This window comes from Odocoileus virginianus, chromosome 4 (assembly GCF_023699985.2).
Source record: "Odocoileus virginianus isolate 20LAN1187 ecotype Illinois chromosome 4, Ovbor_1.2, whole genome shotgun sequence".
Classification (NCBI taxonomy): domain Eukaryota; kingdom Metazoa; phylum Chordata; class Mammalia; order Artiodactyla; family Cervidae; genus Odocoileus; species Odocoileus virginianus.
Window position 1 is genome coordinate 82105382 of NC_069677.1, and position 20512 is coordinate 82125893.

At 53.6% G+C, this 20512-nt stretch overlaps 1 protein-coding gene across 5 annotated transcripts in view; it reads left to right on the forward strand.

The window, feature by feature from the left end:
• The window catches only part of TRPM2 (transient receptor potential cation channel subfamily M member 2), a 62644-nt gene that overhangs the window by 10576 nt on the left and 31556 nt on the right, over positions 1 to 20512 (forward strand). For 3 of the 5 annotated variants that reach the window (XM_020883579.2, XM_020883580.2, XM_020883578.2), the window contains exons 2-9: positions 7174 to 7433; positions 8106 to 8194; positions 12842 to 13010; positions 14135 to 14315; positions 14837 to 15003; positions 16553 to 16733; positions 17250 to 17311; positions 19205 to 19396. In XM_020883579.2, the coding sequence (XP_020739238.2) occupies positions 7260 to 7433; positions 8106 to 8194; positions 12842 to 13010; positions 14135 to 14315; positions 14837 to 15003; positions 16553 to 16733; positions 17250 to 17311; positions 19205 to 19396 (1215 nt within the window). In that variant the 5' untranslated portion in view covers positions 7174 to 7259. Of the gene's footprint in view, positions 1 to 2827; positions 7434 to 8105; positions 8195 to 12841; positions 13011 to 14134; positions 14316 to 14836; positions 15004 to 16552; positions 16734 to 17249; positions 17312 to 19204; positions 19397 to 20512 lie in introns of those variants that run through there. The other 2 variants (XM_020883582.2, XR_011487401.1) reach the window with 2 other exon arrangements.

The window sequence follows — 20512 nt, forward strand, 5'->3', positions numbered from 1 at the left end:
TTTATACTGTTTAGAAAAAGAAACAATACACTAGTGAAGAATTGACAGGGCAATGAAACTTAAGTTTGGGGTACCCAGTGAGTGAATGATCTAAAGAGTTTGGGCTTTAGTCAATGAAAGAAGTCACGAGGTTGGTTTACACAGGCCTCTTGGCCCCAAGTCTGCATCTCTGGTAATGGGGTCCTTCTGTCTCTGGGTGCAGGGGTGCACCTTTCACAGGAGAGGTTTCTGCCCTGCTCCCAAGGAGACAGAAGGCAGGGTAAGAGTGGCCCTCTTGCATTGGTTGTCTCTTAAGGAATTTTTGTTGTTCAGTTGCTAAGTAGTATTCACCTTTGTGACCCCATAGACTGCAGCACGCCAGGCTTCCCTGTCTCTCACCATCTCCTGGAGTTTGCTCAAGTTCATGTCCATTGAGTCAGTGATGCTATCTAACATCTCATCCTTAAAATTCATTCAGTTCAGTTGCTCAGTCGTGTCTGACTCTGTGACATCATGGATTGTAACACGCCAGGCTTCCCTGTCCATCACCAACTCCTGGAGCTTGCTCAAACTCATGTCCATTGAGTTGGTGATGCCATCCAACCATCTCATCCTCTGTTGTCCCCTTCTCCTCCTGCCCTCAATCTTTCCCAGCATCAGGGTCTTTTCTAATGAGTTGGCTCTTCACATCAGGTGGCCTAAGTACTGGAGCTTCAGCTTCAGCATCAGTCCTTCCAATGAATATTTTGGATTGACTTCCTTTAGGATTGACTGGTTTCATCTCCTAGGTGTCCAAGGGACTCTCAAGAGTCTTCTCCAACACCACAGTTCAAAAGCATCAATTCTTCCACACTCAATCAAATCTTCCACTCTCACATCTGTTCATGACTACTAGAAAAACCACAGCTTTGACCATATGGAATTTTGTCGGCAAAGTGGTATCTTTGCTTTTTAATACACTGTCTAGGTTTGTCATAGCTTTTCTTCCAAGGTGCAAGCGTGTTTAATTTTGTAGCTGCAGTCACTGTCTGCAGTGATTTTGGAGCCTGAGACAAAATCTGTCACTGTTTCCACTGTTTCCCCATCGATTTGCCATGAAGTGATGGGACTGGGTGCCATGATCGCTTTTTGAAAGTTGAATTTTAAGCCAGCTTTTCCACTCTCCTCTTTCCCCCTCATCAAGAGGCTCTTTAGTTCCTTTTCAATTTCTGTCATTAGAGTGGTATCATCTGCATATCTGAGGTTGCTAATTGCTCATGGAGAATTTTTGCTATAAAACAGGGTAGCCAAATTTGCTTTTAGGTGATATGTGAAGAGAGCAACTGATGGTATGATCCTGGGGAGAAGGACCCCAGAGAAGGTTTGATGGCCAGAGGGGTGCTGTAAGTTCATTGTCAGCCTAGTTTTCTGGACTCTCCCAGGGCCTAGACTATTAGGCAGGGGTCTGGGTGTGGTGTGGGGGGTGTGGGTGGAGGGGAGGAAGGGGGGGTGAGGCCAGACTCCCCCGGCAGCTGGACGTGGGAATGGTTACACGTGGCTCTGCCCTTCAAAGTCTGATGAGTGGTGGGTGTGAGGAATGGTGTTTGACACGTTTCCTAGGGACCTGTTGGCAGCTGGGATTGAGAAGATGTAAACACGCCCCTAGTGAGTGTGCTGAGATGGGCATCTGTGAATCCGAAAACTGTGAATCTGAGCAAACGCACTTGAGTTTCTTGAGACCAAGTCCTTTATTGCTTCTCCTTCTGTCACTTGTCCCGTAGAGCAGTGGTCCTTGACCTTTTGGCACCAGGGACCGATTTCGTGGAAGATAATTTCCCCATGGAGCGGGATGGGGGAATGTTTTTGGAGTGATCCCAGTGCATTACATTAACTGTGCCCTCTGTCTCTGTTATTATTACATCAGATCCCCCTCTGATCATCAGGCAGTAGATCCTGGAGGTTGGGGATCCTGGCTGCAGGACTGAGCCCTGGAGAGTCCCGGTCCCCTTACAGATTAGTTGCCCAGTTGTGAGATTCTCAGAGCCTTCTTTTCCTCTTCTGTCACCTGGAATATTTCCTGCTGATCTGCTCCCCTGAGAAGCTGATTGTGAGGCCTGGCAAGCTGCTGACTAGGATAGCAGGCAGCCCTGTAAAGGCCACTTGGGCGTAAGCCCCTTTTGCCACGAGTGGTGTGCCAGGTGGCTCCCGAGGACTGCAGGGCCAGCACACTCACTGCTTGTCTCAGTGCGTCCTGGCTGCTATACAAAGACCATGTTCGGTGGCTCATAAACAGCAGATATTTATTTCTCACAGTTCTGGAGGCTGGCCATCCAAGACTGTGTGGTTGGTGGTTCTGGAGATTGGATGTCCAAGACTGCGTGGTCAGTGAGGGCCCACTTTGGGAGCAGACTCCTGTGTTCTCACGTGGAGGAAGGGGCCGGGGGCTCTCGGGGGTCTCTTTTACAAAGGCATTGATCCCATTCATGTAGGCTTCACCCTCCTGACCCAACCACCTCCTAAATGCCCCATAGGAATTTTAGGGGAACACAGACCATCCCATTCTGCCCCCCCAGATTGTGTCCTTCCCACATGCAAAATACACTCACTCCATCCCAACAGCCCCCAAATCTTAACTCACTGCAGCATCCACTCCAGAGTCTCCTCTAAATCAGATGTGGGGAGACCTGAGGTGGATTCACCCTGGGGCATAGTCCTCTCCAGCTGTGAGCCTGGGGAACCAGATAGTCAGTGGCACTGAGCTCCATTTCATGTGCTTGAGGGAAACACAGGAAGGCCAAAGGAACCGAAACGTCGGCGTTGGAGCAGAGAAAGGTTTACCGCAGGGCTGAACAAGGACAGGTGGGTAGTTTGTGCCCCCAAATCTGGAACGCCTAAAGGGCTTCAGCAAAGCATTTTAAAAATCCAGGCCATTGGGCAGGGGGGCAGTGATCACAGGGCATGTGATCAGCTTGTGCACGGCTCTCTGATCAGCTCGTGCACGGCTCTCTGATCTCTCACTGGTTGATGGCAACAGGGCAGGGTCTCAGGGGTTAACATCATCAGTCCTCAGGCTCCAGTAGGTCTGCGGGCTACATGCTTGTGATCAAGTAAATAACATCTTCCTTTTGGTGGAGGTGGGACTTTCACATATGTAAAACCACACAGCAAATGTACAACAGAGGATGTGGGCAACACACCTGCCCTGGGACGGCCCCCTTATAGGGTCCTGCTTGGTTGCGACAAGCCGTGTGCTTCCAGAACAGAGTGGAAGGCCAGGCAGAGGGTGGACATTCCCATTCTGAAAGGGGAGGTGGGAAAGAAGGCAGGGTGACGGGGCCTAAGTGAGCCCAAAGCCTTAAGGCCCACTGGGGGATGGTCCCACCCCGAGGCTTTGCTGTGCAGAGCCCACTGCACCCTCCTGGGCTGGGATCGCAGGCCAGGGGCTCTTCCGGTCTGGGGCCGCCCTGCCCGCACACATTGCCCTCTGCCACAGGCTTTGGGCACCTCCATCCTGCAACTCTGAGTGGAAGTAACCATGTGCAACCTCCCGCCCCCAGCCCTGGGGGTGTGTGCATCCCTAGTCAGAGTGCAGGCACCGTCATACAGGATCACCCCGTGCCACACCAGGCCACTGCTGGGGCTGCTGAGGAGGCCAAGATGGGAGGGCTGCAGGGCAGCTGGGCCCGCAGGAGAGCATTCTGCCCTGTATCCCCTTTCCTTCTGGGCCTGTGCTGGGAGGGCTGTCCCCTGAGCCGTGAGGTGCCTTGGGGCCCATCTTCCCCTGTCACAGAGGCAAGTCCCAGCCTCTGTTGACTCTGTTGAGATGCTGTCTAATCTCCTTGCTGGATGAAAATGGCCAGCCCACCTCCGTCCCGAGCAAGTGCAGCCATACCCTCTGTGTTCTTCCCTGAAAAAGCTTTCTCAACCCTTTCTGTGTCAATAGGCCGAGCATCTCCCAACTCTCTAAGCTCTGAGTGCTTTGTGATTGGAAGTCCATCTTTAGGTCATTTCTCTCTTCTTGCATTTTACTGTAAGTACTCAAGAGAAGCTTTGAGGTACTTTCAACACTTTGCCTACATGTTTCCTCAGTCAAATTTCATCAGTTGCAAGTTCTATCTTCCACAAAACACCAGGAAAGAAGCAGTTCACCTAGCTCTTTACCTCTTTGTAACACACTTGCCTTTCCTTCAGTTTGCAATAACATGGTCCCTGTTTCCATCTGAGATGCATCAGGATGGCCTTCCCCACCCCTCTTTCTACTAACATCTGCTTGTGACTTAGGTTTCTCTAAGGAGGCTGGGGCACTCCCTACAGCTCTCCTGTCCTGAGCTGTCACCACACTTGTTCTGTCTGTCCGTGGTGATGGAGGCTTTTTCTAGCACTCCTCTGAACTCTTCCACTCTGCACGTTGCTCAGTTCCAAGGCTGCTTTTGCATCTGTAGGTGTTTGTAGCCTCAGCACCCACTCCTGGAAACAATGTCTTGTGTTGTCCCGGTGCCTCCACGTGAGGGAGGTTTGGCTCCCTTCCTCTCCGCAGGTATGGGCATGTCTGGGAGTGACCCTGGCCTAGGAGTGAGGGGGCAGGAGCTGCCCAGGGAGAAGACTGAGGACGAAGACGTGAGAGGTGCCCTGAGCCCTGTGTCAAGCCAGTGGCTCGACCCCAAGTACCCCAAGTGCCCAGCACTGAACTGAATGGCCCAGAAGAGGGTGGGCCGGGGAGGCCAGGTGATGGCAGGCGCCTCACTCCCTGACAAATCCCAACCCCCCTCCACCAGAGCACAGTGACTGCATGTTGAAGCTAGATGAAAAGTGTTGGGAGGGGAAACTTCCTCCGCTGCCCGCCTTGGGTTCCTATGACTGAACTGATAATAATAGTAAAACTGACACAAGACAGATCAGCAGGAGAAAAAGAAACTAATTTAATTTCATGCACCTGGAGGCCCCATAGGAATGGGACCTCAGAAGTGGGCAAAGCAGACAGGTTTTATACTGTTTAGAAAAAGAAACAATACACTAGTGAAGAATTGACAGGGCAACGAAACTTAAGTTTGGGGTACCCAGTGAGTGAATGATCTAAAGAGTTTGGGCTTTAGTCAATGAAAGAAGTCACGAGGTTGGTTTACACAGGCCTCTTGGCCCCAAGTCTGCATCTCTGGTAATAGGGTCCTTCTGTCTCTGGGTGCAGGGGTGCACCTTTCACAGGAGAGGCTTCTGCCCTGCTCCCAAGGAGACAGAAGGGAGGGTAAGAGTGGCCCTCTTGCATTGGTTGTCTCTTAAGGAATTTTTGTTGTTGTTCAGTTGCTAAGTAGTATTCACCTTTGTGACCCCATAGACTGCAGCACGCCAGGCTTCCCTGTCTCTCACCATCTCCTGGAGTTTGCTCAAGTTCATGTCCATTGAGTCAGTGATGCTATCTAACATCTCATCCTTAAAATTCATTCAGTTCAGTTGCTCAGTCGTGTCTGACTCTGTGACATCATGGATTGTAATATGCCAGGCTTCCCTGTCCATCACCAACTCCTGGAGCTTGCTCAAACTCATGTCCATTGAGTCGGTGATGCCATCCAACCATCTTACCCTCTGTCATTCCCTTCTCCTCCTGACTTCAGTCTTTCCCAGAATAACGGTCTTTTCCAATGAGTCAGTTCTTCCTAAATTTTTTAATTCAAAATAATCAGTATGTCTCTGAGGCACATTTTGGGGCCACCTATGCTGGACCCCACAATGGGCAGAGAAAGGACTACCAGTGACTCTCAGTGACCATCTTGTATGGGGGAGGGTGATGTGGCCAGAAAGGGCTTCAGGGTGGAAGAGGGAGGGAGACCTTATGGCCTGTCCTCTGCCCCTGTTCACACCCTTGAAGCAGCTGGTGGCGGTGAGGGCCTCCCTGGACGACACCTTGGGTGATACGGGTGATGTCATGAGATGTCACCGCGGGCATCGTGTCTCCAGGGAAGCTCGTGCATGTATTTATTTTCGCATTCATAACCTGAGGGAAGTAGTCGTGCTGCTTACCGAGGCCCCGGTAATGGAGACCAGGTCAGAGCAAGGGTTTTGGAAAACAGGATCTGTTCTATTTGGAGGGGCCGCATCACAGAGTGCAAGGCTCTGCCACTCCCAAAACCAGCTCTGCGGGCAGTGGGGACTTTTCTCCTTCTGGGAAAACAGAAGAAGTGACTCATGTCTGGAAGCAGGAGGCTGGGACCCCATCGTGAGCACTGCGTGTGAGGACCGGGCAGTTTCTCCCCTGGTCTCGGGCTCCCAGGCATCACCGGGTACACAGGAATGGGGGTGGGTGGGCATGGTGCTCTTTCTCTGGTCCTTCACGGTGACCCAAGAGTGTGAATGGGCGCCTGGGCCCCGTGGCTGTACCCATGCGTCCAGACTGCCCACACCTGATGAGGCCTGAGCTCGGGCAGTGGGAAGAGTGTGCAAGCCAGAAGACAGTGGGGCCCCCCAGGAGGAAACACCTGACTCATCCCCCCGACCCACTTTCCAGCCCCGGTGGCTAGCTTCTCACCTTGGGTGGTCTTGGGGTGTGGCAGCTTCAAGTGGGATCTCATTCCCTGACAGGGAATTGAACCTGGGCTGTGGCAATGAGTGCACTGAATCCTAACCACTAGACCACCAGGGACCAGTGGCTAGAGTCAGTCACTAGTGGTTCGGTTCTCAGCTATTTTGAAGAAAGAAATCAGCAAAGAGATGAAAAGCGGTGAGGCAAGTAAAGTGTGTATTAAGAACAGGCTACTTGCAAATAGACACATGGTTGCACTCACAGAATTATGTGCAGCGGGGGCAGCTTAGATCGCTTATATGGGGCCATTTTCTGGGTATTTGTTTCCCTCGGGCCAATTATCCTACTTTCTGCCCGTATCTGGGCTGACGCAGGCCCTTCCGCTATGTGTGTATGCATCTTCTAGCCGAGACAGATTCTAGCACGAAGGTCTCTGAGAGGTTGACAGGACATGTTACGGACTAGTGCTCCTTCCTTCTGGACCCCCACCGAACGTTTCTGTGCTTGTACAGAGGGGTGGGGGTGGGGGTCTCCTTGACCTCAAGGATGAAAACTGAGATTGTCTTGTTTTTATTCCATCAGAGCTTAGCTCCTCTCTGCTCCTGCCAAGGTAACTTTTCCTTGAGATGTTGGAAGGAGAATTTCCTCAAAATGTCTAATTGCTCACCTTGTGGCCCACCCACCTCCTACCTCATTTCCAGGCCCCCTGACTTTGAAAGCCAGAGAGAAGCTTGTTTTGAGGTAGCAGGACCAAGCCTGTTCTGTGGAGCCTGAGCCGGGCATCGGGATGGAGTCACTGGTGAAGAGGCGTCGGGATCAGGCCAGCTCCAGGGAGGAAGACAGCTTTGGGGTGCAGCCCAGGAGGGTGGCCGACCTGGCCATGGTCCCCAACCTCCGGCGGAGCAGCACCAGTCTCTGCAGGAACAGGAGGTCGCAGCGCCTCTTCAGCAACTGTGAAAAGGTAAGTCTGGGGTCACTGGGTCTGCCAGGGCCCTGGTGGGGCACAGTGACCCCCTAGTTTTTCTGGGGACCACAACCCAGCAGAGGGGACTTGGAGAGAACACTGGGGGGCCCCCCGAGTCTGTGTCCCTGGGTTGGTTCCTGTCCTGATTCCAGCTGGGAAAGTGCTGGGTAAGCCCGTATACCCACCTTTTGCATCCTTTATCCAACAAGGAAGGCCCGGGAACCAGCTGAGGCCGGGGTCGGCCACACAGAAAGCCCCAGGCAGGCTTGTGTTGGGGACATTTGAATGTCACACCACTGGCTGGGTGTGAAGATGGTGTCTCACGTCTCAGCCTGGTCCCTCGGATGTGGGCGGGTGTCCTGATACTCACTGTCACCTTTGCACCACACTGTTGCTCCTGAGGAAGGCAGCTCTGACCTGCAAACTGTGAAGGGCTGTGAAATCCCAGGGGCCCGGGAGGAGCAGATCCCTAGGTTCACTCCTCGCTCTGGGGTCTGCACCTGAGGGCCTCCGGCAGGTGGTGGGGGAGGACTCGGTGTCCTGTCTCTGAAGGAAGACCCTGAAGGGTGTCAGGGTGCACGGGTGGGCCTGATGAGGTATGGGGTGTGGTCTTTGGAATGGCACTGATCTAACTGCCTGAGAATCTCTCAGTGACCTTTTTACCCTCAGCAAGGAAACCTGAGTTCATGGATTCCTGACAACATCAAGAAGAAAGAATGCATATACTTTGTGGAAAGCTCCAAACCGTCTGACGCTGGGTGAGTGACTTGTTCTGTTCCCACTGGTGGTTCAGACAGTACAGAATCTGCTTGCAATGCAGGAGACCCAGGTTTGATCCCTGGGTTGGGAAGATCCCCTGGAGAAGGGAGTGGCGACCCATTCCAGTATTCTGGCCTGGAGAATTCCTGGTGGGTTATAGTCCATGGGGGTCACAGAGTCAGACATGACTGACTGACTAACCCATTTCTTTCCCTATTCCTACATGGAGTAGCTGATCAGGGCAGGGCTGACCAGGCCTCAGGAGGGGACAGCCCCAGTGTATGTACCAGCCTGGGGTGCTCAGAGCATTCCCCTCCAGACACTCTAGTCCTCGCTCTGCAGGAAATGGGCCTCACTCTTTATTGCTTCTGCTCCTTTGTCACCTGGTGATGCCGCCTCCACCACGGAGTCCTCCTTGACCACACACAGGATGTAACCCCTCCCTCTACTGCACTCTGTATTTGTCTTTTCTGCTGGTTGCTGGCAGCACTTCTATTATATGGCTTTGTGGTTTTCTCAAACAAGTTCTGAGCTCTGACTGTGACTGAGTCACATTATTACTTCCCCACTGGACAGATAGCCAGCGTCCAGCTTAGATTGTGAACAATACAGAGGGGAGGGGCATGCCGTGTCTAGGTGATGGAAAAGGATGATAATCTGGAGCCAGAGGTGCGTGATCACTGACAATGATGCTGTTCCTCCTGGGACGTGCCCGGGATGTTGTCACAAAAAGTGCCCCATTTAGGGGTTCATGCTCCAGCTTGGCTCCTCATTAGATGATAGCCCTCCTTCCTCCTCAGAGGCCATGGGGGACCCCCGCATCAGAGAAGGTTGCCACCATGATCCAGCTGATGGCCTCAAGGTTGTATTCAGTAGTGATCAGAGTTCAAGTTTAGGCCGATTGCTCTGACCATGTGCAGAGGGCTTTGCACTGAGGTCTCTGGTTTTAGTTTTTAAAATAAGCTTACAAGAGTAGCCCCAGAGGAGACTTGTGGTCCCCAGGTTTCCTTACAGGAGTCACTGGCTCCAAAACCCTTTGAAGAAGGTTATTGTGGAGCCCGGGTCTGGTCGGTAGAGGTTCAAGGGGTGCCATCTGTCCAACCTCAGCCCCTCCTGTCCTCTGAATTCTGAACAAATAGCAGAGAAACATCCACAGGAGTCAGTGAGGGTTGGGGTACAGTTTGTATCTGAGACAGAAATGGGGCTTCTTCCTGGTTCAGTGTTTCTGTCCCTCTTTGAAGGAATGGTGCTCAGGATATGTTTGGCTTTGAAACTTCTGAAGCACCTTTCTTGGTACTAGGACCCCATGTGAGGAGCAGCCACGGGATAGGGGGAAGGTGGGGCGGGCTGTCACTTGAGTGCATGTAACTCCCCACGGCAGTTTCTTCCTCATATGTCGTGAGGTGCTGGGGAGGGGAGGGGCGAGGGGGCGGAGCCCCACTTACCCACATGGGCCAAGAGCCCTGTGAAAATTCTCTGATTATTCAACTTCTGGGTCTACAGTCTGTAGTTTCCTATTCTGTGTCAGGCTTGGGAACACTCTGTCGATTGAAGACCTAATCTCACTGGGGGATGGTTGAAAGAGAGGAGGGGAGGGTGTGGTCTATTCTAGGCTGTTACAGTTTATAAAAAAGTTTGGGGTGGCCTTGGGCAAGGACACAAGACGGAGTCCTTGTCCTGGCGGCCCCCTCCCCCACATTGGGCCCAGCTTCCTCCTCCCTGAATGGAGGTGCTCACGGGTGGTGCTCAGGGGAGCCCTGCAGGTCTAGAAGTGATTTGAGTCCCCTAAGGGGGTCATAAGAGCTTCCCAGGTGGCAGTACTAGTAAAGGACCAACTTGCCAATGCAGGAGACATAAGAGATGCAGTTTTAACCCCTGGGTCGGGAAGATCCCCGGAGGAGGTGTGGCAACCCACTCCAGTACTCTTGCCTGGAGAATCCCATGGGCAGAGGAACCTGGCGGGCTATGGTCTCTAAGGTCGTAAGGAGACCGACACAACTGAAGCGATTTAGCACTCCTGCACACAAGGAGTCCTGGAAGAAGCTGGGCTTGGAGTTCCCAATGGCTGGGCCAGTGCTCCCCGGCCTGAGGAGGCCCCGGCCTGAGCAGCGGGATGGGGTACTGAACCCAGGAGACCGGGGGACAGAGCACACGGTGGGCCTTGGCCTCTTGATCCAGCCTTGGTCCTCTGCACGGCTAGTTAACCCACACAAATTTTATAAGCTATCTTCCATCTAGAACCTTATTTGGCCCTCACAAATTCTGCAGGTTAGGGGTCAGAGAATGTATTTTCCCCCCCATTTAATGATTGAGAAGTTGAGAGTCGGAGCCCCTAAGGCCACACTCTGTAAGCTACAGGGAAACCCATTTTTCTCTCTCTAGGTCCGGTCCTGTTTTCCCCTGGTGTTGTTGGGCTCAGGTCTCACCTGGTGTCAGATTTTTTGATTTGCTCTCATCTGTATCTTGTCTTCTAGGTCACCTGTTACTAGCTAAAGTAGGCCTCTAAAAAAATATGTAGATTTCCAACTTAACAAGCTGTGAAGAACATAGTTGCTGTCTCCTCTCTCTCCTCCCAAGAATGGCACTAAAGGAGTAAAACGATTTCAACCCACCAAGACAAAGGAGGCGAGGGAGGAGGTGACAGTTGAAAAGAGGTGATGGGGTGTTCTCTTTGGGGGGCCATGTGCATCCCTCTGGCCCCAGATCTAGAAGTTTCTGCTTTGAGCCTGCACCGTGTGCTTTTTTGACCCTTTTATTTTGAAATAACTATAGATTTACAAGAAATTGTAAAGATACTGCAGATGGACCCCACGGTCCCACCAGTGGTCACTTCTACCCCACCATCCATAACCCCTGGCAATCACTCATCTGCTCTTCATTCCTGCAATTGTTTCAGTTGCTGAATGTCATATAAGAGGAATCCTTCATGAGGTGATGTGTCAAGGCTGGCTTTTTTCACCCAATGGAATGCCTTTGTGATCCGTTCGAGTTGTGTGTGTTGGTCCTAGGCTCCTGTTTGCTGCAGGGGAGCCAACTAGCCTAGATCACAATATTTGTAGTGAGGTTTCTATAGATGACAAATAATTGGATCTTATGATTTTTTAATCCATTTTGCCAATCTATGGGGCTTCCCTGGTGGCTCAGCGGTAAAGAATTTCCCTGCAATGCAGGAGACACGGGAGACATGGATTTGATCTCTGGGTCAGGAAGATCCCCAGAGGAGGAAATGACAACCCACTCCAGTATTCTTGCCGGGAGAATGGACAGAGGAGCCTGGTGGGTTACAGTCCATGAGGGTGCAAAGAATTGGACACAACTGAGTGACCGACAATTTCACTCTCATTGGTATATGAGGACTTAAGTTTACCATTGTATTTTTTTGTTTATATTTCTCTATTTTTCTTTTCCTGCCTTTCTGTGGGTTACTTGAACTTTTCTTAGAGTTCCATCTGATTTGTCTATGCTATTTTTGCCTGTATCTCTTTTATAGCTTTTTAGTGGTTGTTCCAGGTACTACATTATATATAGTTAACTTATCACATATTACTGATATCTACGTGTATTGGGAACTCATACTAGTCTCCTGGTATTGACATTCACCAGTTTGTGGGAAATGTAGAAACATTCCCACCTTTTACAACGCTTTGTCCTTCCCCATTTATATTATAACTGTTTACAAAATTTCCTCCACATATATATTAGGTCATGGTGCAATTTTCTTCAACCGTCAAACATACTTCAGAAAATTCAAGAGGAGGAAATGTGTTTATTCACCCACCCATACTTTTATTCTTTCCATTCTTCTTTCTTTGTTTTCAACAAGTTATTGACCAGAGACAGAGCAATACATCTTAACACATCTTTCCTTACCTGAACTCTATTGACTAGAGATGTTTCAATATTCACTTACAGAACAAATAGCCGGCCGTAGGTGTTAGTGTCTACAAAAATCCCGTGCTTGACAACAAGCTGATATTCCAGAATTCTTCCTTTTATCATTTCCTTTCTATTTAGAGAATTTCCTCTAGCCATCCTCTTTGGGAAAGTTTGGTTGGTGAAATCCCGTGCTTGACAACATGCTGATATTCCAGAATTCTTCCTTTTATCATTTCATTTCTATTTAGAGAATTTCCTCTAGCCATCCTCTTTGGGGAAGTTTGGTTGGTGAAATCCCATGCTTGACAACATGCTGATATTCCAGAATTCTTCCTTTTATCATTTCCTTTCTGTTTAGAGAATTTCCCCCAGCCATCTTCTTTGGGGAGGTTTGTTTGTTGACCAGTTCCCTGGTTTTCTTTCACCTGAGAGTGTCTTGGCATCCCTTTCACATGGAATGATATTTTTGCTGGATGCAGAATTCTGGGTTTTGTCGTTTTCATCTTTAGAAAAATGTTGTGTGGATTCTTCCTGGCACTGATTTCTGGCTTCTGATTCAAAATCAGTTGTCCAGTTATTTTCCTCCAACAGGTAAGGTATCATTTCCGACTTTCAAGATTTTTGTCATTAGATTTTAGAAGTTTGATGATTATGTGTCTCCGCTGACTCCGTGGCTGGGGTGCCAGTCATGACTCCCCTGGGCCTCCTTTATCCCTGCTGAGGAGAGGAGCAGGCACCAGTTGCCCCTGGTGACCCCACGGCCTTTGCAGGAAGGTGGTGTGCGAGTGCGGCTACCCACGTGAGAAGCACCTGGAGGAGGCCACGTGGTCCCACACCTTCCAGGGCCAGGAGTGGGACCCGAAAAAGCATGTCAGGGAGATGCCAACAGATGCATTCGGTGACATCATCTTCACGGGCTTGGGCCAGAAAGTGGGAAAGGTTGGTTTCCATGACTCCACTGCTCTTACTGGGGACCAGAGCCCACCCTTGGCGACTGGGGTGGCCGGGCCTCCCTAAGGAGGGCGTGGGAGGCTGCAGAACCCACCTGCCCAGTGCTGGGTGGGGGCAGGGTGGAGAGCTCTGCATGGCAAATAGAGCCACAGGGTGTCCTCAGGGGATTTGTTGCCAGGGCTCCAGGAGAGGTGTGGGCGGGGCACAGTAGCGAGTTCAGGGGGTGGCCTGAATGGCTTTTGTCACTGCCAGGAGGGAACAGGGGAGCACACGGCACCCAGGCGGGGTGATGGGCAGTGGGGAGGCCTTGGGGATGGCAGGAGAGCCAGCAGCAGAGGTGAGAGTCCGGCAGGTGGTGGAGCGGGGTGGATCAGGGCTCCAGGCCTGCCTGGGAACACGGGGGTGTGGGTGGGGCCAGCGGGGGGCCCAGGCCTGGCCGGCATCTCTCTCTGGTGCTGCGAATCTCAGGGTGGTCACTGGGCCAGCAGCGTTGCCAAGCAGACTCGGGCCCCACCCCCACCCTGCTGAATCAGAGTCCCAGCCCCCTGGCTTTAACGCACCTTCTGGAGAGTTCTATGCCAGCTCTTGGGCAGCTGTTCCCTGAGGGGTCTGGGGGGGGGGGGTCACTTGTTTCTGTGCTGCAGTTCTGGGACCCCCAGCCTCTTATTGGCTGGGTGCGACCTTCCTCCTTGATTTCTTAGAATCGCTGCCCACTTGGCCCACTTGGCCCAAGAGGTTGAACAAAGCCTGTTGAATGAGGTGAACTTGGCCCCAGAGCCGCCTTCCTCAGCACCACCTCCAAGCCCCGCCCCTCCATGAGCTGCTGTTGGTGCATCACCACGTTGCCTTATGGGGAGACTGGGGTCAGGCCGTGGGGCTCAGGCTGGGGTGCCCTCAACAGAGAGACCCCGGAACTGGTCTTCTCAGCCCTTGCCTCCCCTCTCTCTCAATCCATGACCTGCTTGGAGGCAGCCACTTTTGCTTTGTCTGGACCCAGCATGAGCGTCCACCTGCCTGCCTGGGGCTGTCAGGCATGGCTGGGGCAGGGTGGCCAGGCTCTGGGTCTGGGTTGGCCACCCACTGACCCCCGGGGTCTTCTGACCTCCCTGCAGTACGTCCGCCTCTCTCAGGACACTCCCTCCAGCCTGATTTACCAGCTCATGACCCAGCAGTGGGGCCTGGATGCACCCAACCTGCTCATCTCCGTGACCGGCGGGGCCAAGGACTTCAACATGAAGCCCAGGCTGAAGAGCGTTTTCCGAAGAGGACTCCTCAAGGTGGCCCAGACCTCAGGTAGAGCAGGGACAGAGGGACCGAAGCCCAGACCACGGTGGTGCTCAGGCCTGGGACTGCTGGGCAGGCGGGAGGACCCCTCGAAAGCAGAGTCAGGGCCTTGGACTGGCCAGCCTTTGTGGGTCACTGAGTTGGGCCCAGGCCCGGGCCAGGTAGGAAGTGTCTGGTCAAACTCACCCACCTCCGGCCGCTGTGCTTGGCTTGCTCACGGTGCAGACACAGCTCTGGTTGGCTCCCCACTGATGATGCTTCGAAACAGAAGCATTTAGAGAAAGTTTTGAGATGCCGTGTTCCTGAGAGCAGGACAGAGGGAGGCAATGGGGAGGAGGGGGGAGAGGGCAGAGCCTACAGGTGAATGGAGTCGCCTTCGTGCCCCCACCTAACTAAGCATCATGGGACATCATGGGTCCTGACTGCCACAGGGAGACCTGATCGTGGTGGGGTTCACACCTGACAATGAGTTTGAAAGCCCTGGAGCAGAGAGTCTGCACAGCACCAGGTATCTCTCTGCTTCTCCCCAGGGGCCTGGGTCATCACCGGGGGGTCCCACACTGGCGTGATGAAGCAGGTGGGCGAGGCGGTGCGGGACTTCAGCCTGAGTGGCAGCTTCTGCGAAGAGGAAGTGGTCACCATTGGGATCGCCACGTGGGGTGCCCTGCACAACCGGGAGAGCCTGATCCACCCCATGGTGAGCTGGAGGCTGCTTCTGGGCAGGGGGGGGGGGGTCATAGCACAGCAAGGAGGTGATGTGGTAGGATCTTAGCCAGTGCTCAGTGAACAGGCCACCGCTTGGACACCAGGGTAAGTGCAGTGTCACGGGAAGTGGCTGGATAGGGATGTGAGAGACCCAGGCTCAAATCCCCCCCAAACCCCCCAGACCTTATTGACCCCAGGAGAGTAAGCACCTTGTCTGGACTCTGGTTTCCTCCCTCGAGATCATAGGATGGGTCCACATGAGAGTTGCCAGAGCTGCCGCTGGTGTGGGGGCCCTCCTAATACCACTCTGATGAGAAATGGACTTGGCAAAGGTGTAGCTTGGCTGGGAGCATACAGCCTACCAGCATCTGGGTTGTCATATCCCTGAGCCTGGCCTTTTAGCCCAGGGCTTAATGGTTCCCTGATTCCCCTCCCGTGAGCTTCTCTTCTGAGCTTGAAGACAGAGCCTTCCCGTGTCCATTCACCAGGGTGCAGGCCTGAGAAGCAATTGCTTAAAGGTGGGGATGTGAGTTGGAAAAGAGAACTGATTCATTCAATAAGATTTTTTGAGGACACAGCAGATTTGGCATAATGCGCACATGGAAGTTTGGAGGGAAACACTGGCCCCAAAATAAAATTCTCCTTGACACACCGAGGAGGTGTGATGACAGCTGTCCCACGAGGTGTGACTTATGAACGAGGCTCTGGCCTTTCTGGGGCGGGGGAGGTGTGCGTTCACTTCCTGGGGAGTGCATCCTCTGCAAAGTGACTCCTCGTGTCAGTCACAGACGCTAGTCACCAGGCAGCCGGCCCCTCAGCTCCTGTCCTTCCGTGTCCACATCACAGAAGTGCTTAGTGGACCAGACGGTCTCTGTCCTGAATGCTCGTTACACAGAGTGGGAATCTGAGGCCGAGAGATACTGGCTGACTTCCAATATCACACTTCACTTTTCTCTCCATCTTGAGTTCAGAGAACTTCCGGCAGCACCACCTGCTCTCCTCTGCGGCATCCAGAGGCCGTGTGCACGGGTCCATAGCCACCTCTCCTGGACCTGTGTCCCAAGTGACCACAGAACTGGTGGCTTAAAGCAACCAAACTGTACTCTCTCGCATTTCTGAACACCAGAAGTCTCAGTCTGGTACTGAGTACCACTTGGCCAGAATTGAGATGTGGGCAGGGCCAGGCTCCCTCTAGTGGCTGGAAGCTGAACTCCCTGCCTCCTCCAGCTCTGGTGCATGCCACTTTCTTGGCTTGTTTCCGCATCGCTGCAGTCTCTGCTCTTGGTCACGTGACCTCCTCCTCTTCTAGGGACACTTGTCATGGCATTTAGGACCCACTTGGATGGTCCGTGATAAGATCCTTAGCTTCATCACATGACCAAAGACCATGTTTCCAGATGACAGAACATTCACAGCCTCTAGGTTTTAGGACCTGATATCTTGGTGGGGAGTATCACTTATCCCACCTGCTAGAGCACCCATTCCTGGCATGAAAGATGTAGAGCTGTCTGTCTGTCCTGCCCACCTCTCTCCATCCCCAGGGTGGCTTCCCTGCCGAGTACATCATGGATGAGGAAGGCCAAGGGCACCTGACCTGCCTGGACAGCAACCACTCCCACTTCATCCTTGTGGACGACGGGACCCACGGCCGCTATGGGGTCGAGATTCCCCTGAGGACAAAGCTGGAGAAGTTCATATCACAGCAGACCAAGGAGAGGGGAGGTGAGCGGGGCCCGCTTTCCAGGGTGCTTGGAGGAGAAGGGAGCGGGCTGGTTCAGGGGTCTGGGGCTCGGCTGGCCATAGCCAGGACATTTGGTGGGTGGGGTGCTGGAGTGGCCATCAGAACACACCTGGACATCTGTATACTTGGTCAGGGGATCATCTTCTCATGCCCCTTTAACAGCAGAAGGAAAGGCCAGGCAGGCACTCGGGACACAGAGCACCCTGTGGTCCCTTCACTGCACACACATCTCAGTTCGGAAACCAGAGCGTGAAGGAGTCAAAGCTCAGGCTTTGACCTCATTTCCCCTGTGGCTGGGGTGGGATGGATCCTAGGGCTCTGGGAGGTCAAACACAGGGTTTTGCACATGTTTTGCTGGTTGGTTGGACACCTTTGAGCTGAGGTCTTCAAGCTCTCCTGCATATTGCGTTGTTAGACTGCAGCTGGCAGGAGTGGGGAGGGGCCCAGGGGATGCTCGGAGCCCACGGTCCTAAACTGTGCTCCCTGCTTCGTCCTAGGCGTGGCTATCAAGATCCCGATTGTCTGCGTGGTGCTGGAAGGGGGCCCCGGCACACTAAACGTGAGTCCTGCAGGGGATGGGCCTCTTGGGTCAAGTCCTGTGGTGGGTGAGTAACTGCCCAGAGTGCTGTGGCCTGCCTCCCACGGAGGCTGTCGGCAAGAAAGGGCAGAGAACCTGTCCACTGATGGAGGGAGGTGCATTCATCATGCACAGTCTCTCTGAGTGGGTGGGTCGGAGCCCCAGGAGAGGCCCTGCCACGGGAGGGTCAGCCCTGGGTCTTGACCAGCACAGAGCAAAGAAGGGTTCCAGAGGGACTGCAGCCCTCACCTGTAGGACCCCTGGACAGCCTTTTGGGGACTTCTAGAGCTGTTCACCCAGGCTCCCAGGAGGGTTCCTCAATGTACAGCCCTCGGCACCCCCCACCCCCAGCTCCTTTACATTCAGCAGCTGAATGTAAAGCAGGTGCTGACTCATGGCCATGGAGCTTCATGCAGAACCACTGTCCAGCAGGGAGTGTGCCTGCCTCATGGCACTCGGGCCAAACTGACCTCTGCCATAGGATCGTAGGATGACTGCAATTCCAGGATTGCCCTGGAGAAGCTGAACTCCCTGCCTCCTCCAGCTCTGGTGGATGACACTTTCTTGGCTTGTGCCCGCATCGCCCCAGTCTCTGCTCTTGGTCACATGACGGTGGCCGTGGGTCCCGTCGTCCACAAGGATGAAGTGGGAGTGGTTGCTGTCCAGGCAGGTCAGGTGCCCTTGGCCTTCCTCATCCATGATGTACTCGGCAGGGAAGCCACCCTGGGGATGGAGAGAGGTGGGCAGGACAGACAGACAGCTCTACATCTTTCATGCCAGGAATGGGTGCTCTAGCAGTTGGGATAAGTGATACCCCCTACCAAGATATCAGGTCCTAAAACCTAGAGGCTGTGAATGTTCTGTCATCTGGAAGCACGGTCTTTGGTCATGTGATGAAGCTAAGGATCTTATCACGGACCATCCAAGTGGGTCCTAAATGCCATGACAAGTGTCCCTAGAAGAGGAGGAGGTCACGTGACCAAGAGCAGAGACTGCAGCGATGCGGAAACAAGCCAAGAAAGTGGCATGCACCAGAGCTGGAGGAGGCAGGGAGCTCAGCTTCTCCTGGGGAACCACTGGAGGGAGCCTGGCCCTGCCCACGTCTTGATTTGGGGCAGAGCATGACGTTCTGTTTATGTTTAGTAACCTCAGGGGGTCAGCACAGGTTCTGGGGTGCCTTGGGGGGCAGGATGTGTCTGATCCCCCCCACTCCCTCTGAGACTCTCCCCCAGTGGTGCCCAGAGCAGGTCATCCTTCGTGCTGTGGTGGTGCCCATTCCTCATGGTCCTCTCACCCTGGTCTCTGGGGGTGTCCCTTCATGTCCTTGTCTTACCCTGGGTCTCAAGGAGGGTGTGGAACTCTGGCCCAGGCAGCGCCCCTTCTTTCTTCTTAACGTGTCCACAGGTTAAGGGGTGGAAACATTGCAATCTTTCATGACAGTGGTGTCAAGTGACAGGCCTGAGAGAGGTGGGATGTTGGGTGTGTACCCCATGTATATCAGAATCAGCCCCCTCCCCTCTGAGCAGAGGAACACACCAAGCAAATGTCTTCAGTAAACTTCCCAGCGGGGCTTTCCTGGTGGCTCAGTGGTAAAGAATCCCCCTGCCAATGCTGGAGACGCAGGTTCGATCCCTGGGTCAGAAGATCCCCTAGAGAAGGCAATGGCAACCCACTGCAGTATTCTTGCCTGGAGAATCCCATGGACAGAGGAGCCTGCCAGGCTATAGTGCACAGGGTCACAAAGAACTAACCACGACTGAGCAACTAAACAGCAACAGCAAACCTTCACCGTAGCCAGACAGCAGGACTCTCAGAGAACCCTCTGTTTTAGGAGGGGTGGGTGTGGGTGGGCTCATGCTGGCCCCTGTGTTGCAGACCATCTACAATGCCATCAACAACGGCACCCCCTGCGTGGTGGTGGAGGGCTCGGGCCGCGTGGCTGACATCATCGCGCAGGTAGCCGGCCTGCCCATCTCTGAGATCACGATCTCCCTGATTCAGCAGAAGCTGAGCATGTTCTTCCAGGGGATGTTTGAGACCTTCACGATCATCGAGTGGACCAAAAAGGTGAGGCTGATGGGTACGTCAGTCACCAGGTGTGAACCTGCAGCCCATAGGTTAGACGCTGTCAGCCTGGTCGGCGGGACCAGGACACACATAACCGAGACTCAGAGGCCCTGGCCCACCTGGGATGGGCACGGGAGCCATCTGCAGGGGTGGGAGCTGTGAGCTGGGCAGGCAGGGAGCTGTCGGCTGAAGCAGCAGGCTGCCCTGCAAGGGAGGATGTGCTGGGCCTCCACCTGCAGAACTCCAGGCAGGCAGGTAGCATAGGGTATAAGCCACAGCCACCCTGGAAAGAGGACCCTGTGCCCTGGGTGGGCATGAGGTTGGTGCTGGGGGCCTGGGGGTGGCAGAGGGGTGGCGAGCCCAGATTCAGGCCGCTGGGGTGCTACAAGTGATGGCAGTGGGTAGCAGGGCCCACCTTCTGGGGTTGTCAAGGTGGGGGGACATGTAGATGTGTCAGATGGGGACCCCTGAGTGGCTCTGGGGGCCATGTGGTGTTCTGGGGGTTGTTCCACATGCACCCCCAGATATAGGCATCCATGGCCTGGCCCATCCTAGGACCAGCATTCCAGAGGGAGCCCCGTCGCCAGTGGTTTTGGAGACTCGAGTCCTGGGAGGGAGCTAGTTCCACCCAAAGAGGGGACCGTCACTCCCCTGTGGGAGGAGATGCTGGTGGAAGCACAGGGAGCTGGGGCATGACCCTGCGGCTACACGTCCAGGGACAGATCTTTCAAAGAGGACTCAGCCTTGCTTCGCATGCCTGCCTGTCCTCTCTCCTTGTTTTGGGACCGTTTTAGATTCTTGGGAAAGAGCACAGGTCATAGGGGGTTTCTGTTTACCATCACCCAGCTCCCTACTGCCAGTACCTTACATGAACCCAGCCCGGGTGCAAGAACCGAGCTGTCAGCTCTGGTTCATCCCTGCTGACCAGACTTGGGCTGTCCGGATGGCTGGGACCTGAACCATTAGCCTGTTGTGTTCATTGGCTCTTTTCTTTCTCTCTTCCTAGTGTGACATTTTCTAGCTAGCCCACTGGATTCCAAAGATTTTTCTGGAATGTTACCTTATGAACTGGATGACAATGGGCTGCTCTGGTTGAGGGAGTGGCCGGGGGTCTCT